This window comes from Ambystoma mexicanum, chromosome 11, assembly GCF_040938575.1.
Source record: "Ambystoma mexicanum isolate Mex_15411 chromosome 11, UKY_AmexF1_1, whole genome shotgun sequence".
Classification (NCBI taxonomy): domain Eukaryota; kingdom Metazoa; phylum Chordata; class Amphibia; order Caudata; family Ambystomatidae; genus Ambystoma; species Ambystoma mexicanum.
This window is the reverse complement of record NC_090934.1, coordinates 164,824,134-164,851,387: the sequence shown is the minus strand read 5'-3', so window position 1 is coordinate 164,851,387 and position 27,254 is coordinate 164,824,134. Positions and strand designations below refer to the sequence as shown.

The 27,254-nt window shown below is 46.7% G+C and overlaps 1 protein-coding gene across 2 annotated transcripts in view; it reads left to right on the top strand.

Annotated features, from left to right (window-relative positions):
- Positions 1–27,254, top strand: part of TMEM30B (transmembrane protein 30B) — a 270,478-nt gene that overhangs the window by 106,279 nt on the left and 136,945 nt on the right. For both annotated transcript variants that reach the window (XM_069622706.1, XM_069622707.1), the window contains exon 5: positions 23,932–24,037. In XM_069622706.1, the coding sequence (XP_069478807.1) occupies positions 23,932–24,037 (106 nt within the window). The remainder of the gene's footprint in view (positions 1–23,931; positions 24,038–27,254) is intronic.

Sequence of the window (27,254 nt, the reverse complement as noted above, 5' to 3'; positions counted from 1 at the left end):
TTCACAAGTTATGCTAATCAAAGAGAGAGAATGTAACACCTTCACTTCCCTGTTCCCTCATAATCCAACATATAACAAACACAGTACAGATCTCAAAACCTGCAGGCTTTATGGACTCGTATCTCCTGAAGCTTTGTCTACAAATTGGGAGCCAGAACCTAAACTGTTCTCTCGTCTTCCTGATCTTGCCCCCCCCATAGTTCACTCTACCCTATACTTCACCCCTCCCCCTTCTGATCTCAGTCTGCATGGCTGTTTCCCCTCTTTCCCCACTTTTAACCCCTCCCCCATACTTTCCCATTCACCATTCTTCGATTTCCTGCATTGTCTTTGGTCTACCAATTCTGTCCTTGCTACTTCTTCTCTCTCTAATTCTCACTCGTTGTATTTGATTCCCCTACGTTTTTTCATTGCTTTTACCTACCCCTTCTCCTCCCTTTCCCTCCTCCTACTACTTTCTTATACTCTCCCTCCTCCAGCCCCCACCTATAGACCCCTCCCCCTCCGTTGAGTGACCCAGACTTACGCCTGAAAAAACACAAACAACAAACCATCCAGCACCCTCACATCTCAATGGTGGCTTTTCTGTGCCTCTCTGTTCTGCACTCCATCCTCCACCTCAGTCCAGCTGTATCCCTTCTGTTTGCTATTAAATAAAATTATTGGGAAAGAGGCAAGGCTGTTTGGCAACAGCAGTGATTCCGGCTCCTGAGTTCTGCTCCATGAAGACCCGCTACTCCTCCATAAAGGTACCCAGGTCATCATGAGCCAAGTAAGTAATCTCCATTCATGAAATACTCCACACCTTTTGGAGCCAAGCTACTTTGTCTGGAAGAAGTGAGGCCTTCCATTTCTGCGCTGCTTTCATGGCACACCGTTTTGTCCCACTCATTTTGCAGGGACCCCTTTCCTTTAGATGTCACCCCCCATCGAAAATTTTCATTAGAGTACTCCACTGCACTCACACCCTGGTCTCCCTCTCCCCATGCGCCCACAGGCATTTGGACCTTGCCTGCCAAGGGTTGTTCTTCCCAGCGTCTTCTCTTTCCGCTTTCCATTTTCTCGGAGCACCACCGGCTCTTCCTGTTCTGTTTCCACAGGCTACGCACCAGGGGGGCAGGCCTCTGATCTGCGGGCACCTCCAAGTACCTAGCCGCTTTCTGCAGAGGATGCGGGGTTCCCTCCTTTCAGTGATCCATCAAATCTTCAAAGGGATTTCCTTTTTTCATCCACTCCAATTGGGTATATTCAAGCAGTTAGCCTTATTCCAGGATAACTTTGTAAAGAGAAGCGGTTGGTGCGCATGACCTTCCATGAAAGGAATATTTTAAAATTGCATGTGAGGTTTGTGAGAAACCAAGGGTATCCTCGCACCTACTCCCCTTGGATCCTCTTCTCAGGTAGCCAATGAAAGGCCATCGCTCTTAGAACCCGACCCTGGGAGTGGAGAAGCGAAGGAACATTACCTGGGTGGAGGGTATTGGGAATGGGATACCCACAGGAGAGACATGGCATCTCCCTTTTCTTATTAAAGATGAGTCTAACCCTTCCCCAGCCTTTGTAGGCTACTGTAAGTCGGCTCCCCTCATTTTCCCACCTTTCATCCCTGACAGTACTGGGACGAGGAAGAGGCGACTAAGAGTAGTGAACACCAAACACCCATTTCACCACTCTAGTACTGGCGCAAAGAAGATGCATGTAGAGTACTATGAGGGTCAGGCATGTCCCTGTAATTGTGGTCACGCAAGCCCAATTGAGACTGCACACCTGCAACCTGTCAAGTGGTTGCAGGTGTATAAATGGACAGAAAGCAGTATGGAGAGCAACAGGGAGGCCTGTGTGGAGAAGACCAGCAGGGGACCCGGACCACGAAGAGGCAGCCGTGGTGGGACCTGAGGAACAGAGCCAGGATGTCGACTGACATCCCAGGTGTGGGAGCCTCCATATTGGGGAAACAAGCAGCTAAAGCGGTGAGTGAGGAGAGAGGACGCTGTCTGCGTCTGCCCAGAGGCAGCAGAGTTGCTTGTGTGTGCCTGACAATGTCTGACGTGCAAGCGAAGCCGCGCAGAGGCTCGCCTGCCGTCTGGGAAGCAAAGAAGCAGACGAAGGCCGCAGAAAAGGAACGCTGGGATCGGGGAGAGCCACTTGGAAGGCGGGGCGCTCCTAGCAGGCTGCATTTATTTATATTGAATACCAAACTATAAGAAACTTTGAAAACTAGTTAAATCATGCGTGTTGAATACCGAATAATAAGGAAACTTGAAAACAAGCTGCGCATATACATATTGAATACGGAACAATAAGAAACTTGAAAACAACTTAAATCGTGCATGTTGAATACCGAAAACTTGAAAGCAAGCCGAACTATGCACAGTGAAATACCAAACTGGGTAAAAACTCAACATTAAGTATATTGCATCCTGAATTGGATAAAACTGTATGGACGAAGAAAATAGTGATTAACAGGGAAAAGGAAAGTGCCCATTTGAAAGCAACACGAGGAAAAGAGTGCAAGTGTGAAAGAGTACCACAAAAAGGTGGGGCCATGAAATATGACCACCCTAAGTGTATGCAATGAACAAGTGCAATTCGGATACAACGAACGCCAAAAGGACAGTGAAAAGAGACTAAGTGAATCTGACTCTGTACACAGGGGACAGCTCAGAAGAACCTGTGTGAACTAACAAGTCAGGGAATCCTGGTTGCGTGACCTGTGATGGGTGGACCGTGTGGCCTGATAACTACGCCTACACCAGTGAGTCTTTTGAACTGTTGCTTGAAACTTTGGGAAGGGAACCCCGAGGATTGTGTGGAACTATATTGCCTTGAACTGGAGACTGGCAATCTTAAGACCTTTGGGGAACTGTTTTGAACTTGGGGAAGGGGAGCAGAAGAAGCGGTTAAGAGCTGGAAGAAGCTGGTCTCCAAGTCCATTGCAAGCACTGGTGGACAACCTTGCTGGTTTATTTGTGGAGAAGAATGCAAGTGGAGATGAATGCAAAATCCGATCTACACTAGCACGGTCAAGAGATGGCAAGTAGTTATTTACAAACAATAGATCACTGCTTTCACAACTGGAACGGCAGATTGATTTTTCAAATCCTTTGAGCCACTAAGTCTTTCTAGTCTGCATACATTATTTGCATTGGCTACAGGAAGAGGTTTCCCATTAAAAATGTTTCCTCCCAAAATGAACAAAGAAATCTATGCTGTCCTTTTTTCAGTAAGGAAATTCTGTGTCTGTATTATGCATCTCTGAGTACTGATCATGTAACAGATTCCTGGAAGACCGCTGTAGTCCACCTGTTGCCGAAAAAGCAGTCTCTAAACGCAGAGGATATGAGCAAATACAAATTTTGCAGATTTGTTTTCTTGTAAAGCAATTCAAAAGATTAGTGGAACAGATCTAAAGATTTATTCAACAAACCAACATCTTAGATCCAGCACAAATGGTCTTTTGACCAGGACAAAGAGCAAAACACATTAGCGCCGTTATAACAGACTGAGAGACGAGGTGGATGGCAGCAGTGTCGGAGCATTGGTCCTGCTGGATCTGCCGGCGGCATTCAATGCATGTGACCACTCCTTCCTCCTCAATAGGTTGTAATACGTTGGTTTGGAGGTAAGGAGCGGGTGAATTCTGCGTCTTCTAAAACTCCCCAGCAAATATCAAAATGATCGCCTTGGCAAAGTGTACAGGAATGCCCTCTTTAGGGTATCTTGTGAGATGTGTTGCTGAAAATTAAGTTCTGTCAGATGAGAAAGCGGGATTCAGTGAGCGCAGGAATTGTGGATCGGGTATTTCATCTTCTATCTGATCTTCAGCCCCCAATCGCGTCTAGAATCCTGCTTGATGAGCTGACACCTTTACTTTCTGCCTCCTGTTTCCAGGTGGGCTCAACCATACCATTTTGCCGAGACTACACATGGGATGAATAGGACAGCTATTATGTGGTAAAGATGGGCCCACATTCATATAAATGGGCACAATTTCTGCCCCTGTCCAGGGAGCTGGCATTGCTTTTTGTAATTTATGGTAGCCCTAAACAAATTAGTCAGGGAAGGGACCCAGTTTACCATCTTAGCTTTAAACCAATACATTAGAAGTTTATCTATTCCTGGAAACATCCATCACTATTGCTATTTGGGCTTTTGTCAATGCCAATATACATTCTGCTTTCTTCCTCTCTCCAGTAGGGTGGTAGCTCATTCTTTTTCTGTTAGTTTAAACAAGTGATTCTGCTTATAAGGTTTTGCAAAGTGTTCCTCTGACGAATTGACGTATAGTACAAGGATGAATAGTGGCTAAAGCGCCTACGCAGTCCACACAATTCTATAAAACAAAAGTGAACGCAACCAGAAAGGTAAAACTGGCAAATTTAATCAATTATACATCCTTCGCCTTTTGTGGTAACGTGGGAAGGCTATACTCAAGAGGGGTGTGAATGTGACCCATTAGCAACCCAAACAGCAAAGTATAGCAGTCATAAATGAATGGAATGTCCAAGGTTTAAAAAAAATATATATACACTTTCATTAAAAACACTTATCTGCCAGAATAACAAGGAAATCACTTCACAAAACCCACCCTTGAGCAAAGAACAAAGAGTATGCAAAGATAGTAAGATGCGGCAGTCTGGGTAGTGAATCGGGGGGGAAACGCAAGTCAAAAGCACAAAGTTCTTGTTGGATAGATTTTCATTTTTATGTGAAATCCCCTTCACATGCAAGTCCCCCAGCACTATTCGCTGGATGTGTGGAAGTTTCCTGTGAGACATGGTCCCAAGGGCAAGAGGATATTTAATACCCTTCCTATCTTTTATATTGTGAGCTCAGCACACCCGATCTTATGTGGAGTGCAGAGGGGTTACACTGTATCCCCTTTCTCACTGCTCCTGTAACTTCTGGTTACAGTGACAGGCTAATCTAAATGGCTGGTGGCAGTGGTTTTATCCTACCTACTTTTGTGAAATTTCTACTTGAGGCTGTACTTAAATCCACAGTAGTGCACAGGAGGGTCACAATTGACCCAAAAGGTTCAGGGTGTTCTTTTTTTGCCAATTCAAGATGGCTTGACCTTTCTTGTCCTTCTGCCATGCCTCGTGGGGGAGGTCCTGGCTTGTCTTCGGCGGAATCCCTTTGTGAAGAACTCCGCTGTCATTTGCATTCTGCTGTTCCTACCTGGAATCAATTCCAAACTGGGGGCTGGCTAAAAGGACAGAGTTTGAATGGTGTATGTGTGCTGATTGGCTGGGTTCTTGCACTTGAGGCCTGGATCCTGGGACTGAAATCAAGCTGACCACTGGAATTGAAGGAAGAGGAGGAGAGATGCCCACAGCCTCTTCAAGACAACCAGAGAGACCTTCTGTGTAACTGTTGCTGTGTGACATCCTCCTTCCAAGCATCAGGAGGACTCTGAAGATGACACTCATTTGGACCGGTGGGACCAATAAGTCTTCAGACCACCTGCATTTCAAGCCCTCCCATGATGAGCTGTGACCTTTGAGGCAGAGAGAAACAAGATGTTGAAATCTTTTCCCAGCTGTGTGGAGTTTCCTTAGTCTACAATAACCTTGCCCCCTTCCCTTGTCCAGAGCATCAAAGACCCTTTGAATCCTGTTCCCAGGGCAGCTTCCTGCTAAGGGGCTGTTTCTCTGGATAGAGGTTTTACTGTACCTCATGATAGGTCAAAGAGAGGCAACCCCAAGGGCTACCGCCCTGCTGGTAGCAGCAGAGACCGCTGGGAGGAATACGCACAGCCTGTCCACAGCTGAGTTGGACCCACAGTGTTGACACACTTATGATACCAGATTGATGTGGCCCTAACAATTATAATGAAATGCCATCCACCATACCCTAACTTTGGTATGGCTTCTATTTGAAGTTTACAGCTGCCACCAGGATAGTAATACTCATACATATGGGGTTTCTGGAGCAGAGGTAAAGACTTTAAATGCATCTGCTGCTCTGAAGTGACTTGGCTGTTGATGGAGCTGTCAAAAGGGCACATTTGACCTCTGAACCTGCTTTGTGCCACTGGGAGAGCAGGCGCTGCAGATCAGGGGACTGATGCAGCAGGGCACAGGTATATACTGTCCTTTTGGCGTGGAGCTTCTGAAAGGGAGATGTGTGAGGAACGCACCTGCATCATTTTGTTAATTAATAACCATCAAAAAAGCCAGGGCTTCTACACCCTTGCCAGATGGAAATCCCCCACAGTTCTAGCCAGGAGTCCTTGTTAATACTGGTTTCATTTTCTGTCTTGGGTGTCCTAATTTACTATTCTCCTGAAGTACTGTCCCGAATCGCAGTTTAAAGGTCTCCACCCACCCCCAATTCATTAATCCCACCTATATTTATTTGATGCAATCAAATGTTTATAATAAGACTGCAATATAGGAACAATATAGGGACCATTTTGAGAGCCTCTTCTGTATCCTTAACCCCTTTACCAATTGACTTTTTTTCATTTTGACAATCCTGGTCAAACTAAGTAACCCATTCCCTATTATTTAATTTTATTGTGCTATATAATTTAGTGATGATGGGTGAGTTTTAGGTAAAAATTGTATTTGTATTTGTCTTTTGTTTATTTGTACTGCGCACCATCATGCCCGGGGCATCGGGGCGCAAAACCTGAAATTATTTACATACATAGTTACATACAAGTATGCAGAACTTGAAATTATTTACATACATAGTTACATACAAGTATTTACAGCAGTAGTTGAAGTGATGAGATATAAAGGCAGACATTTAAAATGAGCAGGGATCAGAGCATAACAGGGAGAATAGACGAAGGTCATAGTATTAACAAAGTTCGGCTAGTAGAATATGCCATAAAATTAAAATTAACAAGGAGTCGGGGGCAAGAGCAGGCGACTGCGAACTGAAGTGCATGGAGCAATAGCGGAATGTCTCAGTTCTGAACAAGGAGCCATGATTTTGTTTTCGACTTGAAGGTGTTGAATGAGTCCTCGGATATGACGATAGCAGGGAGAGTGTTCCACAGCTTAGATGCTAGGACAGGGAAGCTCACGCCCCCAGCTTTTTGAAGTTTGAACCTTGGAATCGATAGGCAGTGGGTCTGGGCGGTTCTTTGAGGTTGGGTGGAGGTGTGGAGGGAGAGTCGGTTGCAGAGGTAGGGGGGGCCTTGTTCGCCAGGCATTTGTGAGTGAGGGCAAGTGTTTTCAGTGAGATTCTCTGCTTCACAGGTAACCAGTGTAGATTAGTTCTGGCTTCAGAAATGTGGTGGTTTCTGGGAATGTTTAGCGCTGCCCTGATGGCGTTGTTCTGGGTGATTTGTAGTTTATTCAAGTTCCCTTGACTAGTCCCCAGGTAGAGGGCACTACAATAGTCAATTTTTGACATGATGAGCGTTCTGGCTAGGGTGATGCTAGCGTAGTCAGAAAAGGTCTACAAGCTGCAATAAGTTTACAGGTGTAAGCAGAGGCTGATCGAACTGCATTTGTTTGTCATGACAGTGGCAGAGTGGCGTCAAGATAGAAACCTAATGTTTTTGTGTCTTCAGAGACCTTAATGATATTTCCATCTATGATGAATGACTGGTAGGATGGATCTAGTTTGTTGAGATGTTGCAAGGAGCCCAAGATGAGGAGCTCTGTCTTGTCGTCGTTAAGGTATCATTCGTGTTGGGCCGTCCGAGCCTGTATGACCAGATAGACGTCGTTCAAGGTCTTGGTATCAGCCATGTAATCGCCAGTGATGGGAATGAGTATCTGGGTGTTGTCAGCATAGTTAGTGTAGGCGATACCCAGATAGTCGAGTACATCAAAGAGAGGTTTCGTGAAAACTTTATAGAGTGTACGTGACACGCAGGATCCTTGAGGGATGCCGCAGTGAATCGGAGCGGGGTCAGCGGCTGCAGAGACTGAGAAGACCCTCATGGATCTGTTACTCAGAAAGGATTTGATCCATGCTGCGGCTGAGTCAGAGAAGTAGGCAGCAGAATGAAGGTGTCGGCAAAGGATTTGGTGATCAAATGCCGCAGTAAGGTCTAGGAGTAGTAGCAGGGCTAGTTTCCCATTGTCTTTCAAGACCTCAATTTGAGTTTTCAAGTCTATCAAGGCTGTTTCGGTCCCATGTCTGGGACAGAATCCTGATTGCTGTAGACCCATGAGGTTATTGGATTCCAAGTAGTCTTGGATCTGCAGGTATGCCGCACGGTCTAAAATCTTAAGCAAGAACGGGACAGTGGTTATGGGTCTGAAATTGGTGGGTATGCTTGGGTTTTTTAAGCAGTGGGATCACCCATGCATCCTTGAGGTTGTCGGGAACAGTACCTGTTTTAAAGGATGAGTTAATGAAGGCTGTGATGAATGGGGCCAGGTCATGGGCAGAATCCTTAATGATAGGAGCAGGGCAAGGAACGCCTTGACAGTTGGATGGTTTGATTCTCTTAATAATATCTTCCACCTCAGCAATGGTAAGTGGAGAGAAGGCAAAAGGTTTAATATTGAGAGAAGCTCGAGGAGCGACCCTTAGCGGGGTTGGTGGACAATTGTCCTGTTTCAGGCTGTCTTGTTTGTCTTTGATTTTGGATTGTAGAGTGGGGATTTTATTCAGTAGAGCGGACTGAATGTTGGCACACCATTTACTGTCTTTGGTACAGGTGTCCGGGGGGGTGGCTGGACATTCAAGTTCTTTTAAGATCTTAAAAAGTTCTTTCGTGTTCGAGTCCGATTGCATGATACGGTTATTGAGAGACTCCTTTTTTGCAGTGATAATAGCATCTTTGTAAGTGAGGGAGGCAAGGATGAAGCCGTCCTTATGCTCATCAGAAGGGTGACTTTTCCAGCGATTTTCAGCGCAGCGTTTAGATTTGCAGAGCACTCTTAACTGAGGTGTAAACCAAGAGTTGAGATGTGCACGAGGTTTAGACTTCCTAAGTTTGATAGGGGCGATTGAGTTTGGCTGTGAGCATGGTGCGATTGTGTCTGCTAAGGTTGTAGGGTCGGTTCAGAAGTAAGTAGCTGCATTGAGAGATGGGAGTAGCAGAGGGAGAAGTTTCTCTTTGGTTATGTCCCTTTTATTTCTAGTGGGGAGGGCTGGAGCTATCAAAGGAGGAGAGGCCGGTGCTGCTTCAATATTAAAGGTAATGATGTGATGGTCAGAACATAAGCAAGGGGTATTGGAGAGAACATTAATATTGCAGTTGGAGCTGGCCAACCAGTCAAGGGTCCTCCCTTTCGTATGGGTAGGCTCTTGAATGTGCATGGTGAAGCCGAAGTCAGTTCGTACTTTCTCCAAATCAGAGGCAGTGGAGTCTTTAGGGTCACCGAGTCCCAGATTGAGGTCATTTAGGATGATAATTTGAGAGTTGGTTTTAGTTTTATCGAGAAGTAAGGTGGACATTTCGCCATGAAGGAAGGTGCAGGACCAGGAGGTCTGCAAGATAAGGTGGAGGGTGGCAGTTTGGTTGGGCGTTAGTGGTAATTTGACTGAGAGTAGTTCAGCCGATTCAAGTTTGGATTTGGTAGCCACTCTTAGACCGAAAGAGAGTTTTTATGAATGAAGGCAACTCCGCCCCCTCTAATTTGGGCAGTATTGCGATTGCATCAAGTGATGCCGTAGCCTGGTGGTAAGGCCAGGGACAGTGAAGGTCCATATGCGGCATGTATCCATGTTTAGGATATTGCAATAAAGTCAAGTTCTTGGGACGTGATAAGGTCTGCTATGTCTAGTGCATGGGCTGGAAGAGATCTGGCGTTGATAATGGCGCCCTTGATCTGTTGAGATTTAGCTGCTGGGGTAGTGGTTTTAGGATTAATGCTAGGAGAAGGTGGGCAGGGTGGTTTGGGTATAGTGTATTTAGAGTTGTTGCTATGTGTGTGTTTAATAGATGGAATCTTGAGTCTAGTCTCTTGTTTCTAAGCGAGAGGGAGCAAGGTTGATTCGGTGTGGGTTTCCTAGCCAAGTGTTTCAGCCATAGAGCAGGGTCATTAAGGTACTGGTTAGTATAGTTGTTGCTGTAGTAGTGTTCAATGGGGGTAGTCCCGGGGCAACCCATAGCAAGGTCGAATCTGGACAGTAGCTGGTGGTGAAGGTTGAGTGCAATAGCACTTTCAGAAGGCTGAAGGAGCGGTTGGGGAAGTAGGGGGTGGAAGTTAAGAAGGAGCGCTCGCTGGAGATGTGTAGGTGTTACCACAACGGGTAGCTGGGCGATGATGGCTAAAGGTAAGATCATGTAATAATAAATGGCGTGGATGGTCCTAAAGAGCATGATAGTGGTGTTAGAGCAGCTGGAATTTCAAATAGAGAGCGCGCTGGAGCGCCCGACCTATAGCAGGTGAAGAAGTTCCTATGCATCAATTCAGAGGTAGGTAGGGAGCGCACGGACACACTAGCGCTGCAAGCTAATTGTAGCAATAGGGGTTGCAATAGGAAAACAATAGGCTAGAGATGTCATGAGCAGCAGGTAGGTACAATAGTAACAGTAGGGGTTCACCTAAATTCAAGATTCATAGTAGGGCCAAAAATGCAGTATGCAGGCAGGTAGGTACAATTGTGGCAGTAGGGGTTCACCTAGATTCAAGATACGTAGTAAAGGCTAAGGTGCAATGTGCAGACAGGTAGGCACAGCTAAAAAATGCAGTTTGCAAGCAGGTGGGTGCGGTTGTAGCAGTAAGTGTCCACCTAAGTTCAACGTTCAGAGATGACTATAGAATGCAATGTGCAAACAAGCTTGTGTAAGTAAAAGCACCATTTAGAGTCGTGCAATAAGCATGAATCAGATGTGGGTCACTTTATATTAAACCCAGGTTCAGTAACCTTAGTATATGCAAATATAGTAATTGGCACAATGCAGCAGGCAGTTAACAGACGAAAGCAGCAATAGGCATTCTAATCGGGCCAAACTGCGGGGCATTATCACTCAGTTGAGTAGGCAGGCAACGAGATTCCGGCATTGACTCTGAGTGGCGTAGAGGTTGAGTACAACCAGGCCATGGCATCTAAGTACTTGCGTTGGATAGTCTCTAGGATAACGCAAGGGTATCACAAGGCAGAGCGCGGTGCGGGAGGACAGGATGTAGCAAATCGTGTTCGAGAGCGCAGCCCTAATGGAATACAGCATGTGCAATACAGGGTGCGGATGCAAGACTCGATGCAATTATGAGTAACAGTACGGTGATGATTGGCACAGGGCCAGGGGCTGGATTTGGAGTTTAAAGAAGAGCTGGGTGCGTAGGTGGGGATGCAGAAGTTCGGTGTGCAGCAGGTCAGGATACCTTGAGAGGTAAGATGACTCTCTCACCTCGGATGCGGCAGTCTATTGTCTGTGGTGTAAGTCTGACGGAAAGGACTAGGGTAACGGGCCCTGGCGTGCTCTGGACAGGCTTGAGGACAGGCGCCTTAATTCAGTGCCTTTGTTCGGGGCCGGCGTTCGCACCTGCCGGCGCTCGCAAATTGGTTAAAAAGAATCACGGTAACCAATCCGAGTGCGGGCTGCAAGGACTACACAACAGCCACGGTAGGGTGCTGCTCAATGTAACGCAGTGGCCTTCTTGGAAGTAGAACTCTGTGAAGGGGTGAGGTCGGATAAAGTCCACCAGGTGTGCAGTGCACCGATCCTGACGGATATTATCTAATCAACAATGATGAATGCTGATCAGAAGAGAGCGGCTAGTAAGATTCGGTGCATCTGGGGTCGTGCACACTTGTAGAGGATAAGTCAGCAAGCATGTTGATAAAACAGGAGTGCCCTCAGGCTTACCTTCAAGGCAGATAGGGGTCCGCATACGGTGCAGGCACTGCTACTGCAGTGAAGGAGCTCCTGCTCCAGGTGGAGAATGCAACTGCAGGCTCGAGGACAGGTGCCTTAATTCAGTGCCTTTATTCGGGGCCGGCGTTCGTGCCTGCCAGCGCTCGCAGATTGGTTCAAAAGAATCACGGTTACCAATCCAAGTGCAGGCTGCAAGGACTACACAACAGCCATGCTAGGGTGCTGCTCAATGTAACGCAGTGGCCATCTTGGAAGTAGAACTCCGTGAAGGGGTCAGGTCGGATAAAGTACACCAGGTGTGCAGTGCACCGATCCTGATATATATTATCTAATCAACAATGATGAATGCTGATCACAAGAGAGCGGCTAGTAAGATTCGGTGCATCTGGGGTCATGCACACTTGTAGAGGATAAGTCGGCAAGCATTTTGATAAATCAGGGGAGCCCTCAGGCTTACCTTCGAGGCAGATAGGGGTCTGCATACGGTGCAGGCACTTCTCCTGCAGTGAAGGAGCTCCTGCTCCAGGTGGAGAATGGTGTAGTAATTGGTGTAGAGAATTGGTGTAGTAACACTGTGTGAGACTACACTACACAACACTTATCTGCTTGATATTAGGAAAACCCACCTTTTGGTATAGGTCTGTGCTACACATGTTGTTAGTGTGACTGAGCAGCCTGGCCTATCTCAAGAGCGGTAAATGTGAGCTGTAGCAATGAAATTCGCAAATACAAGTAACTGAGTAACACTTGCACTCAAGGTTATGTTATAAATATTTATTTGACATCAATTTTTAAATGAGCGTTCCTTAATCAAATATGTTTTAAAACACTTTTCCAGAATCAGCACAAGTTAGTTGGTTCTCTTTGGATATGCTTATTACACACTTTCTACACCCGGAGGTGACTTCAATCACAAGGACAGTAATGGCATTTATGTATCACTAGTTATACTTTGCAGATTCTGAGGTTGCAGAAAGGAAAGGTTAAAAGAAGGAAAAAGGTTAAAGAGGTTCTCAGGGCATGCAAGTATACTTAAATTGTCCAATGAAGTCTAAACAAGCCTTTCCCAGCAATAAAAGTCTAAAACAAGTTACCACCTATGAGGGACATAAATATCAAAGTCAATGGGCAAGAAGAGTCTGCAGAGAGCCAAGAAAGCCAAATTCAATTGGAGCCCAGTCTATGGAGCTGAGGCACTTCTTAGTTAATAAAGGTCTTGCACAAAGTTAGTGTTTTGTAGAAATCACTTGTAGGATCACAATCTGTTACACATGTGAAAGCAGAGTTGGGATCAACTGTAAGGGTAAGCCACTGCAAGTCTCAACTGGGAAGAGCACAGCTAAAGACACTGAGGTAAGTACTCAAAGTCTAAACAGTACCTCTGGTTTGAAGAAGAGGGGTCCAGCTGGAGTCTGTCCTGTTGCAGCGATGTAGATCCTGGGTTCTTGAGCCTCAGTAGTGGGGACAAGAGGGAGGACGTCTGGAGGACTCCTGCGCAGCAATTTGAACGTCATGGGCAACAACAGGCTCTTTTAGGATCAGCAGCACTTTGCGGTTTCAGCGCATGGTAAACCACACCACCGCTGATCTCGTATAACTTTTGGGCTTCCTTCACTCCTTGAGTCCTGCACTCTGGTGAGCTCTGGCCGTCCTGCTTCTGGAGGGTCCTTAGGAGACTACTGGAGCTTCTGGCCGGATTTCAGATGTTTCACTCGACTACAAATTTCTCGACCCCTGGCACTCGGTTCATGCAGCAGCGAAGAAGTACAGCCAGTCGGGCAAGATGGTCCAGTGGAGTTTGTCTCGGGGTTAGTTGGTCCCACTAACCCAAGGGAAGAAGCCTTACCTTCCAGAGCTTCTTTTGTCGATCAGAAAAAGGAGTATAGGCACAGAAGAAGGGCTTCACCGGGCAATTCAAAAGGTCCAGGAGGATGCAGCAAGCTTTGTTCACTGTTTCTTTGTCAGGTGTTTCTCCCAGTGGTCCACTCTCACTCTAGTCCCAAAACCCTTGCCTTAAGCAGGTTTCTCCCATTTATACTCCGCATAGGCTGTCGATCACACAGCAGGGTGGCTGTCCTGAAAGGACAGCCAGCCAGCCAATCGGGAACGGTTGCATTCAGGCATTCCTAGAGACAAAGGACAGGGGAGTTTCAGGAACCTCCCTCACATCCTGCCTTTCCAGACACACTGGAGCCAGAGGTGGGTTTCAGGACTGAAGCCCACCAAAGGCAAAACAAACAAAGGGCTCAACCGGACTTCGACACACAGAGTAAAACCCAAGAAAGACCTCACAAACAGAAAATGGCGCAAAAAGAAGACCAGGGCTATTTTGACAAAATGGTCACCGGTGGGTGCTATACTGCGGCTGAGAATTTAGCCTGCGGTAGAAAAGCACAATGGTAGAAAAATTAAACCACTGCCACCAGCAGTTTAAATTGGTGAGGGTAAGATAAAAAAAATGTTATGAGAGGGTAGGATAAGAGGCTACTAGGTAGCCCCCAGCCGTCCACATACGATGGGGTGTGCTGGACAAAGAGAAAAGGTAAGTAAAGTCAATTTCATTTTACTATTCTTGGGAACGGTAGTTCACACAAGAACAGGTATTTAAACCTAATGAGAAATCGAAAGGATTTCTCTGTGAAACTGCACTGAAGCTGCTGTGCATCACCATACAAAACGTAGATGCCTATGGAGTTTGTCAGACTCCAAAAACGGAGGGCACATATAATCCAAATCAGATCAAAACACATGAGAGAGTGTGCAATAAGGTCTCACTCACTACAGGGTTACAATTAGAAAGACCTAAAGTCCAGCAAAATAGCTGGGGGTCTCTAAGGTTGAAGGGAATTAGCACAAAAATGAGAATTCTCCCCCACACTGAGATTGGGCCTTCAAATCCTTCTCTTATTGTTTAAGGTCACGCCTCACTATTATGCTGTTCTCTTATCACAAAACCCTGGCTTTGATAAATTTTCAATTTAAGGGTAACTGGGCTTTGGTGTCTCTCAAAACATTGTTCTACAGCAAGGTTTGGGCCAACACTGCTAACTCCAACAAACCGTAGTCCATATTAATGTTACCTGATCCCTTCTTGAACGGTGGCTGGACCAGGGCATCTCTGGGTAGCCCGCTGTTACAGGCCCTTAATCCCAATATTGCTGACTCTAAGGCTAATTATAGAGCATTTTAATATTGTTGCCCTGGGGGTGTAGTATTTAGCTCCGGTATATATCCCAATATGCCATAATCTTTCTCTTCTATTCTGTTAGTCGTGATACTTAGAGGTTATTATTGAGTGTTCAAATCCACCATCGGTGGTAGCATTATCATTAATAATTAGTGATGGACCTAATAATTCCTCTAACATATTTAAAAGTACATCATAGAGCTTCTTCCAGGCTAAGCTTACACAAACCTTACTATGGACAACTTTATGCGGTGAGTAGTTAAGATCGCCAAGGCCCTCTTAATGCCAATGTTGCTCCTATAGTTGCTGCAGACACAGAACATAAGTGTCTTAACCACAGCTAATTTGACACAAGCTTTTGGTAAGGAGTTTTGTCTTTTAAATAAATGAATATTGAGAAACATCAAGTGTTTGGCTAAACTTACCCAATCATCGGAACAAGATGGCTACATTTGAGCAGATTGCAACGCTACATTTGCATACGCATACTTCTAATCAGGCTTTACAAACTATATTTACAGATTGCACAAAGGGGCCCTGGCAAAGCACAGCTGGGGTGACGTAGATTCTAGAAATGTTATCTAGAGGTAGTTCTATATTTTTATTATCTTTTAGTTCACATAATTGAAGATTTAGAAAAGGTTTATTTTCATGTCTTGAAATGTTGCCTTAAAATAACTTTTAGAGGAAAGGGACCCTTATTTTGATATTACTGTTTTCTATATATGCTGTGGATTCCCTAAAGACCTGGCTGTTAAAGAAATGCATAAACCTTTTCCGGAGTGTTCAGACAAGGGATATGTTTAAAGAAATATTAAAAAGAGTAGATCCACCATTAAGCATTTTCTTTACTCTTCATACGGCAAGGGGAACCTTGCAGCTGCTGACACGAGGCTGCAGGAGACTGAACACATGCACAGCTTATATGAGGTAGGCCTCGCAGGGCTTGTTTTATTCCATCCTGCGGGACGAAGTGCACGAAATATACTGTTTCTCCCCTGATGGACTTTACTTCATTTATGGAGCGATCCGCCTTCACCCTCCAGAGTTTGAGGCCTTTTCTCCATATTTCTCAGCATTGCTGCCCACGTGGTGCTTTTTGGGCAGCACCTTCCAAGATGGCCGCCCGCCTCTGCTGAGTGCTCTGCTGCCTGCCCTTGACCTCCGCTGATTGGTCACTCTCTACTTCTTCTGGGCCAATGGGAAGCTGGCAGGCGAATATCCGGCCCCCCGGCACCAAGGCCACTGTCTGGCCCGGTCTGGCACTGGACGGTGCACCCATGATGCCGCCTTCCATATCTCTGACCCATCCCTTAAGGAATCTGCAGATAGGGCCATGGATTATGGCCACCAACCTGACTTGTTAAATGCACTGCTTCACCTACCGTGAGGCTCTCCTCTTGACGACCTCTGGCCTGTAGCATCACTTCTAAAGGTGATTCCTACTTCCTGCTAGGGCTACTCACCTTGGTATGTTTTCCACCTGTTGCATTCCTCTGTGTCTACTTTAGGGCTTTCTTGGAAAATGGAACTCTTAGACTGCTCAACATCCATGTACCCATGTAGCCTATCTTTGCCTGTCTAAAACCTCTCCTTCTGGTCATCTTCTTTGTCCCTTCCCCTCGCCCCCCCCCCCCCCTCATTATCTATGTCACAGCAGTTGCATGTGAAATGTCGTCAGGCCTAGTACGATATTTGTGTTCTGTGTTTCTCCGAAAAACAGCCTGTCGAATGTCTGTTCCGTTTTAACAGTTAGCACGTGCACATTCTGAATGAATCGGGGCACAGTTTGAATGTTTTCTTTTTACTGCATATACCCCTTGTTCCCTCCCCTGCCTTGAAGCGCTTTGAAACACTTGTTGTGTATAGGTGCTATACAAATGACCAATAAAATAAACAAAAATAATAATGAGTGGGTAGAAAATGTCAACTCCACTATATTGCACCCAGACAGCACAAATCCATGGTTTTCTATGCCAATGGTAGGCTGTCTCCACTGTTGACTTTTGAATGTGGATTTGCCACATCTTTTTAATTAGTTGCACACTTATCAGGGTTATCGGTTTGATATTGCTGATCAGATCTCCAAAATAGTAAATTATACATTTCAGCTGGCTGGCCTCATTGATTTTTAGGATCTACGTGAAATTACAGAGTTGAAAAGTCCGACCACCAAAAGTCAGTTTTTTGTTGATTTTTTCCCCCCTAATTTTTTCGCATTTATAATATATATATATATATATTTCTGAGGCTTGTGGAATCTGCTTAGGTCACATGCTGTGCATAGGCCGACATCTAGTGGAAGCTGCGGAGTATTACAGTTTGTTTTTCGAAACTCGAAAATGGGCGTCGACACAGGGTGTGCCAGTAATACTATCCCTAGTGTGACGTCCACTGTACCCAAGATCCCTCACGCGTCTAGGATCCTCAGATTGTTTTTTTCCGCCATACTGGTCGGAAGCATTTTGCGGAGTCCCCTGGCCTTAGCCATACTTTTGCTAAAATATTTAAAATATTAATCTATTGACATCCTTCCCCAACCCAACGTCGAACTTCGACACTCGACGCCGGCTGGAGAAGAAATCGACCGTCGGCTGCTGCACGACAGATTTGGGCCTCAGAAGGCCTCTGGCCTCGGCCCGGGCCTGGGAAGGCCTCTGGCCTCGGCCCTGCAAGTAGGGAGAGTGGGGGGTTGTACATACTCTACACTCTTGGTATATAGGTACACCTTATACATTTCCTACACTTAACAGCCCGCTGCCTCAAGGTGCGTATGGAGGGTACCCCTTTTCAATTCTGCCCCAAGTGCAATCGCAAATACCCTTGGGTCGACAGGCACGCCACGTGCAATCTCTGCTTGCCGAGGACCACCCCGAAGCGAACTGCAGAGCGTGTAGTAGGTTTAAACCTAAGACACTTAAGGACCGTTCGACGAAGCGTTGGGCCCACCACGCCAGGCAGGCGGCCATGGCAGCGGAGGGCGCCTTAAGCGACGGCAGCGACACCGTACTTTCGGACGGCGAGGGCATTACGGCGTCGAAAGACAGCCGAGCGCAGGTCCCCGACCTCGGAAGGTCATCCGGCAGGGCGGCTATGGGGAAGACCCCTGGCGACACAAGCGCTTCACACACTACACACACTAAACACACGAAGTCCAACCGAGACTCGACGACGAGTTCTTGGAAAGAGGCACAAACAGAACGGTCCGATTCGGTGTCCTCTGGGCGCTCACGATCAAGATCGCCGCATGACTCCAGGCAATCATCCACTCTTGCCAAGAGTGCCTCCCTCCCTAGGCTAACAGAAGTTCGATCGTCGGAAGACGAAGACGACTTCCACCCCCAGGCCGCGCTCCAGGAGTCGGAGCCCGCAGTCAAAATCAGTGAGGCCCCACGCTCGAAGGACAGGGACCCCACCCCCGATCCTCGACACCAGGCGTCGAAAACCTCCAGAGCCACTAAAGGACAAAGAAAACATTTTTCCACTCACGGGGAGGGGGGAAAACAGCAGAAGAAGCAGCCTTTGCAATCTTCCACACCTGTGAAACACACCACTCCCCCTAAACAGACAGACACAAGACCAGGTCTGCTGATATGTCTAAGACCAGCAAATCTACTCAAGATAAATCCCATAGACTTGCTGAGAGAGTCATTCCCAGTTCCAAAAAATGTTCCAGTGAAGACATAGATAGGGTCATGTCAAGGATGATGTCTTTGGCTGATTTTTATGATAAAAATCCAGAACATTTCCTCTCGTATGATCCACAAGGGGCAACACCCTCAGGCTCTAATGATCCTATCCCCCCAAGTAAAAAGCCCCGGTTTGAAACATCGATGAGGTCAGACCCCTTCGAGGTACAACCATACTCAAGACTATACTTACTGTATCAAGGAGAGGCTTCCTTTGGTGAGGACCAAGAATTTGGCATGGTAGAAGAGCAAACCTGGACGGGCTACAATGGGGATGAGGAGGACCAGGAAGAGGAAGCGGAAGACCCGGAAACATACAGAGTAGATTCCCCGGTAGAGAACGAAGCCCCGGTTACCGACTCCCCGGTCGATAACCAACCCCTCCTAAACGAGGTTCTCGCACGCGCAGCAGAACATTTCCATATTGACACCCACGGTGTCCAGGAGGGGAGGGACTTCGCAGAAGATTTAGTGGGAGAAAGGAGGCCTGTTGCCCAGACCATCCCAATCCTCAAGTCCATTCAGCGAAGAATAGACCCGTCCCTGGTGAACCCGAATCTCACCAGAGCAGTCAATCCCAGGGTTGAAAAACTTTTCAGGGCGGCCCAGTCTGACCCTCTCTATATAAGAGGACATCTGAAGCCAGACTCCCTAGTTGTCACCAACACTCGTAAGAGGGCTGGAACACCCTTGTCGTCGTCCGAAGCTCCTCCCGACAAGGAGATCAAAAAACTATACGGTTTCGGCAGGAAAGTAGCCTCAACGTCTGCCTATCAAGCAAGGATTGCAAACTCCACCACCCTGTTGGCCAGCTACAACTGCCATCAGTGGGAAGAAGTCGCGGCACTCGTAGCCTCTGATCCTGAACCTTTAAAGTGCCAGTTAGCTCGGATTTCCGCAGAGGGTAGAGCCGTGTCTGGTTGCATTTTGAAAGCAACCTTCGACGCCGCAGACAACGCAGGCAGATTGATAGCAGAAGGCACTGTTATCAAAAGACATGCGTGGTTACGGCAGTCTGGTTTTAAGGCCGAAACCCAGGCATCCTTGTTGGACAAACCGGTGGAAACCGATCTGTTGTTTGGTAAGGCGGTCGAAGACGCACTGAAGAATGCCAAGGACGAATAAGAAACACTCAAGTCCCTTGGCCAGTTAACCAATAAACCCCCTAACCAGAGAGAGAATAGTAATTTTCGTCGCCCACGCGGCCAAAATTCCCAGAGAGGATCTAACTATTCCCAGGAGCAGGGTACACAGTGGAACAACAACCAACAGTCTACCCAGGGTTACGGCAGGGGTAATAGGAGAGGTTGTGGTAGAGGCAGCCCCAGCAAGGGAGGCGGCACGCCTCCACCAAAGCAGTGACGCTCATTTCAGGGTCCCTTCTCACGCAACCCCAGTAGGGGGACGCATTTCCAACTTCACCCAGGCTTGGGAAGGGATCACATCAGACAGATGGGTGCTGTCAACAGTATCCACAGGATATTGTATAGAGCTACTGCAGCGTCCCCGGAACCATCCTCCACGACAAAGAGTACACTCTTTAGAACATCAGAAGATTCTACTCAAGGAGATCGCCATTCTGCTTGAAAAGGACGCGATAGAACTCGTCCCGGGACACCAGGTAAACAAGGGTATTTATTCAACTTACTTCCTTGTGCCAAAGAAAGATTTGACAATGCGCCCAGTATTGGACTTACGGCCTGCCAACAAGTATGTCAAGCCGCAAAAATTTCGTATGACCACGCTACAAGAACTAATCCCCCTCCTAAAAAAGGGGGATTACATAGCAACCTTGGATATGAAAGATGCTTATTTTCATATTTCCATGTTCCCAGCGCACAGAAAGTATTTGCGCTTCAAGGTGGACAGTCGACACTACCAATTCAAGGTACTGCCCTTCGGGATAGCTTCAGCACCAAGGGTATTCACCAAAGTACTGGCGGTGGCGGCTGCACACCTACGCAGGGTGGCAATCCCAGTGTACCCTTATCTGGACGACTGGCTCATAACGGGGGAAACCCCAGGAATTTGCAGGACAAACATTCAAAGGACTATCGACCTCCTCCACGAGTTAGGCTAATCAACGAGAAAAAGTCAAGCATGGTGCCAAGCACCTCCAAACAATTCCTTTGAGCAATCCTAGATACCCAAGAGGGGTTGACCTTTCCTTCAGAAGAAAGAATTCGGAATATACTACTGCAAATTCCGCATTATCAGTCCGGTCAACAAATAACGGTACCCAAAGCAATGCGTTTACTGGGCATGATGGCGTCATGTATTTACCTGGTCCCCCACGCGCTTGCGCATGCGTCCCATGCAGGAATGGTTGGCGAAACAGTGGTCTCAGGCAAGTGGTCAGTGGGACGATCTAGTGGTCGTTTCGCCAACACTGGTACAAAGCCTTCACTGGTGGACAAGAGAGAATCTCGCACAGGGGAAACCCTTTTACGATCCCGAAGTACAGGCAGCTCGGTCTCTGGTCTCACTCAGTGGCCAAGAACCTCATCAACCTGCTAGAGCTTCTGGCAGTATTCAGAGCGCTTCAGGCGTTCGAGCCCCACCTACTAAACCTGTCAGTGCAAATCCGGACGGACAGCATAACAGCCATGTTCTACCTGAACAAGCAAGGAGGGACTCGCTCGCCAAATCTGTCCAAGCTTGCCCAGAAAATCTAGATATGGGCACTCAGACGGAACATCTTCCTGTCATCACAACATGTTCCAGGGGAGCTCAATTCCCTAGCGGATGCTCTGAGCAGAGACTCCCTCCCAGAGGAACACAAATGGGTTCTACACAGAGAAGTCGTAGAAGATATCTTCTCTCAGTGGGGTTTCCCCACTATAGACTTATTCGCCACAAGCGAAAACAGACAATGCCCAGGATTGGCATCCAGGTTCCCCCAACCAGTCTCCCAGGGGAATGCCCTGTGGATGAACTGGTCAGGGATGTTTGCGTACGCTTTTCCACCAACTCCTCTCATCAGGAAAGTGGTGAACAAGATGAACAGAGTCGATGACGCTTGTCCTAGTTGCTCCCATGTGGGCAAGACAACCGTGGTTCCCACACCTACGCAGGATGGCGGTGTGCGAGCCCATCAAACTTCCAGCCTGGTACAACCTACTGTCCCAGCACCAAGGTCAAACAGTGCACCAGCAACCCAACTCAATGAACCTGGCAGCATGGCTTCTGAGGTCATAGAGTTTGGACATCTCAATTTGCCACAGAGGTGTATGGACATCCTAAAGGAATCTAGGAAACCAAACACAAAGCACTGTTACTTTGACAAGTGGAAGAGGTTCGTTATCTGGTGCCAGAGTAGACAAATCAACCCAGTTGATTGCACTCCTTCCACTATTGTTACATACATGCTCCACCTGCTAGATGCAGGATTGGTTTTTAACTCACTGAAAGTACACCTGGCAGCCCTGTCGGCTTACACCACTTCCCATAGCAAGGTTTTGTGGTGGAAAGTACCAGTAGTTAAAGCCTTCATGGAAGGAGTAAAGAGACTTCACCCTCCTATTTCAAACCCACCACCAGGGTGGGACCTTAATGTGGTGCTAGCCAAGCTCATGGGCCCCCCTTTCAAACCCATGCATAAAAGCAGTCTCAAACACCTGACTTATAAAACAGCCTTCTTAGTAGCTATTACTTCTATAAGAAGGGTCAGTGAAAGTCAGGCTCTGTCAGTGCAGGATCCCTTCTTTACTGTTCATAAAGACAAACTGGTTTTACGCACACACCCTAGGTTCTCACCTAAATTTATATCAAAATTCCATGTAAACCAGTCCATCAAGCTTCCGGCTTTCTTCCAGGACCCGCAAAGCTCGGCTGAGGTGAAACTACACACCCTAGATGTGCGTAGGGCGGTCCTCTACTATGTAAATAAAACCAGACCGCTAAGAAAAACAGATCAACTGTTTGTCTCCGTAGCTACAGGCAGAGAGGGGGATCGCGTCTCTAAAGGTGCCAACTCGAAGTGGATTATTAACTGTATCCAGCTGTGTTACTCACTCTCTGAAAGAACTCTGCCTTTCACGCCAAGAGCCCACTCTACTAGAGGCATTGGGGCCACTCTGGCTTTCATTGCAAATGTACCCCTTGACACCATTTGCAAAGCAGCTACTTGGAGCTCTATTCACAATTTTACTCAGCATTACTGCATTGACACCCATTCCAAGGCAGATACACAAGTGGGACAAGCGGTTCTAAGACACTTATTTGCTCATGACCCTTCTCACATCCCACCTCCTTCTTCAGGTACTGCTCGCTAATCTATGCACAGCATGTGATCTAAGCAGATTCCACAAGCCTCAGAAGGGATACATTACTCACCGTAATCGTATTTCTGATGCTTGTATCTGCTTAGATTCACATGCGACCCACCCTTCCTGCCCTCTGAGAGAAGGCGCATGATTGCTTGTAGTCTTACCTTTCTGTCTATCTGCTTGGATTATGTGTACTCACGCTACTCCTCATGCTACCTCATGTCAGAAAAAATACAATCTGAGGATCCTAGACGCGTGAGGGATCTTGGGTACAGTGGACGTCACACTAGGGATTGTATTACTGGCACGCCCTGTGTCGACGCCCATTTTCGAGTTTCGAAAAACAAACTGTAATACTCCGCAGCTTCCACTAGATGTCGGCCTATGCACAGCATGTGAATCTAAGCAGATACAAGCATCAGAAATACGATTACGGTGAGTAATGTGTCCATATATGTTGGGGGAGACCCCCACAGCCCTCCCACCTTACACTTATACATTTTTATTAGCTTTACCCCCCCACATATACATATTCGAAAAAATGGGGGGTCGGACATTTGGTGGTAGGACTTTTCTACTTTAGTTTCGTCCTAACCCGATTTTATAGGAATGCAGTGATTCTGAAAAAAGGGCGATGTCTTTGTATTGCTGTGCTTCTGCCTTGAATACACATGGCATGCAGGTGGAAACCATCTGCGCCATCCCCACTACCCCCCACCACTCTCTACTAAATCTCCAGTTTCACAGGAAGTGATCAAGGCTTTTCGTATATAGAACATCATGCTGCATCAAGGATGCGCTTGGTACTTCACCCCAGTTTGGGCATCATTTAAAGCTTAATAAATCAACTTATGGATGTATTGATTTACTGGCGCTGAATGTTGAGATGGGACTAAACCTCTTTGATATGGCAATAGTTTTGTATCGTGAACAACCTTGTCCATTTCGAAGCTAGTGGCAGGTTTGCCAGAAGTGACCTTTGTAGTCTTGACAATGACCCATATGCATTTCCTGACAATGTAATATCTAATTTTTCTTCCACAGAACCCTGCAACGGAATGCTCACCGTACCAAACCGCCTATAACAATGTGACTAATACCACTTTGCCCGTCGCACCCTGCGGAGCAATCGCCAACAGTATGTTTAACGGTAATGCTTGACTCCAAACTACTGCATTCCTTGTGGGCCTCCTCACAATTTTTTTTTGAAGAAGAAAGTCTGGTCTAACCTTTTAAGGTTTTGCTTGGGGAGGCAACACATGTCAATAGCAGATTCCTATTGGCCTCATTTAGCAACTTGGGATTTAAGCGTCCCATGTGTGTGAAACCCCACTCAAGCAAATTAATAGATGTGCATTGATGTTAGAAATGGGGTGTCAAAATAAATTGAAGGTCTGTTTCAAAACCCTTCAAATGTTTTTCCCACGAGCTATGCCAACTTGCAGATTTATTTTTAAAAATGCTTGTTTCCTTCTCATGTTCTGACTTTCTTTTTTTTTTACTCATTACCTATCAGTTTCAAGTTCATGCTACTGTTGCCTTTGTGATTCACAGCTGGCAGCAGGGTTGATGCATCCTCGGTTGGCGTGAAAAGCCTGATGTCCCGCTGCCTGGTAACCGCCATAGTCAAAGGTTGCAGGTTCAAAACCTGCTTGCCGCCTTAAGTAACCAGGCCAGCACGTTATTTATTATTATATAGCTGGTCTGTTCGGTTGGCTAGCAAACTTGCGATATTTGGGTCAAAACAATCAAAAGATATTATTGTATTCAAAATGTAAACGGGCTTCTTTTTGTCAAATATGATAATATTTTGTCTGTTACCAAGACAAAATAAACATGGTTCATGGATGTCTTGAAATTAATGAATGAAACATGGCCATGAGTTTCCTGCAGTAGTTTGCTCTCTGGGTTCCCAATTGCTATAGACCACATGTCGCCATCCAAGGGACTTGGGGACCCGGGAGAGCTGGCCTCACAGGGACTTCTGGCCAGAACCTCATGCCATTTGGAGGTAGGAGTCCTCTAATTGCTCTCCAAATCCGTTCCCCGCATAGATGGGGAAGAACCCGGATTGGATTGCTATGGACGAGTCTTAGGGGAGTCTTTCTAAAGTCCTACTGGCAGTAAGACTTTAGTAAGCTATCCCAGTGGTTTGTAGATCCTCCACTCTTAGTATCAGTCTGTACTAGCTCAGGAGCTTGGTAGTATGGCAGAGCAGTCAGGCTTATCTTAAGAGGAAGATGTGAGCTGTAGATAAGTACATTGCATCCTAGCTAGACGGGCACAGCAAAGAAGCACTTGCATATATATTTATATATAAGGTATATATTTATTATATTTACACCAGAATCACTTTAAATACTTCATAAGGTAACAGTAGAACACTTTGGAATACTACATAATACACTTCAAAGGGCACTTTCACTTCTGTGTTTATTCGCGGTTACATTTGTAGCAATGTTAGAAAGGGAGAAGGCAAGGTTATCGGAGCATCAGTACTTGTGCACTCATGCAGTTTTCAACAGGTTATACAGTAATGCATTTACTCTGCAAGCACATATAGAAAAGTCACTTAAAGGGAGGAAAATAAGTGGTTAGTGAAACGTGAGCTTAGTTTAAGGTTCTAGAAACGGTTTCTTCACCTGGCAAGTCTTTTAAGTCCAAAAACGCAACCCTAGCTAAAGGCAGTTCGGAGAGGACTTGAAGTTTTGACAAACAGCGAATAATGAAGAGTTGCTGCGGATTTCTTCCAGAGTCTAAAGTTATTCAACAGCAAGTTAGCAATTAACAAAGGAGACCTGAAAACGGACTCGAAAAGGGGACACAAGCAGCGGCTTGCGTCAGAGGTAAGAGGGGGTTGCCCTGGACATCTCTACGTGCACTCCAACGCCTTGGAGCAACTTCTCGGAATCAGGTAAGCAATACCTTTTCCCCCACAGTACTTTAAGTTTCAAGAAATTGTTCATGTTGGCTTTTCTGCGATGTGGCAGCTCTGGACCCGACCTCTGGATTCCTTGGTTTGGTGACAACTTTCTGCAACTTCTTGGTTCACTCTGCGGTTTTGGCACCTTTTCAGCAGCAACAACAAAGGACACGGATCGCCCGGTCAATCTTCTTCGCTTTCTGCAGTCCCACACTCTGATGAGGGGGTCTGGGTGAGTTGGATCGGATCTCTGGGGTGTCCTTACGGGTTCAGCACAGATTTGGACGGGTTTGGCCTTTCCATGACGATGCACTCCAAATGGGCAGCAGGTCACCTAGTATTGGTGTTCCACAGCTCTGGAAATGACTTGTCCCTTGGGGGGATGGCTCGTTTTAAAATTCGACTTGGGACTGGTTGTCGCCACTAGCCAAAGGGATGGAGTTGTCCTCTTCGGGCTCCTCTGTCGCATAGAAAATGGGGTCGGCACAACAGTGGTCACTTCACGGTCTTGCAAAGGGTCTGCAGGCGTCTCTGGTCGTCGTCGTCTTCTTCGGTTACTTCTGTTTCCAGTCATCGACTTGCTTTACACTCCAAAAGCCTCACCTTTTATACAGTTCCAGCACACATTCCTTGGCATTCTCCCTCTCAGCATTTTACAGAAAGGGGTGTTTGGCTGTCCAATCAGGACAGTCAGACCCCCTGTGGAAGCTGATCCTTTTTGGGCACTCTGGCAGACAAAGGACAGGGCGGGTGGAAGAGTCCTCTTCCACCACTTCCTGCCTGCCTAGAGACTCTGGAGCCTAGATAGGACCTTCTCCTCCTCCTCCTCCTCCTCCCCGGAGAAGTCTGATCCAACTGGATATGCAGGGGGACCAGTCCAAGTGCCAAGAAATAAAATGTAGTGCCAGTGACATCTTAAAAGGCTGAGAGTGAAACAGACCAGAAGAGCTGCAACCAAGAGAAGAGGACAGCATGTCTGCATCACACCAGCAGAAAGAACAGGTAGAATGAGCAAGTTACTGGCACCTACCACAGCAGCTGGACTGCATGCTACAGTTATGGTGCCCAAATGCCTTTTGACAATGTGGGGCCAACCAAACGCACACATGGAACCACAATCGGGCTAAATACCTTTTTATTAACACAGCAGGTGGTGGGGGGGTGTACTCCTATAGAAATGTGGGTCCTATATAAGGTCTAGTGATTCTCTATTCTCAGAGTGTCAGTATTGTTGACTAAATCATGTATACCTGAAGGTAATCCTGCCCTGGTCCGGTTCACTCTAATCCAGTCATTAGGCCTCATTACGAGTCTGGCGGTAGCCGTGCTGGAAATACTGGCTGGCTGCTGCCGGACCGGTAATACCATTCCGCCTCTGTGATTGCCGAATCACCGGGGCATTACAACCCCGGTGACCCGGTAATTCTGGAGGCGGAATTCTGTA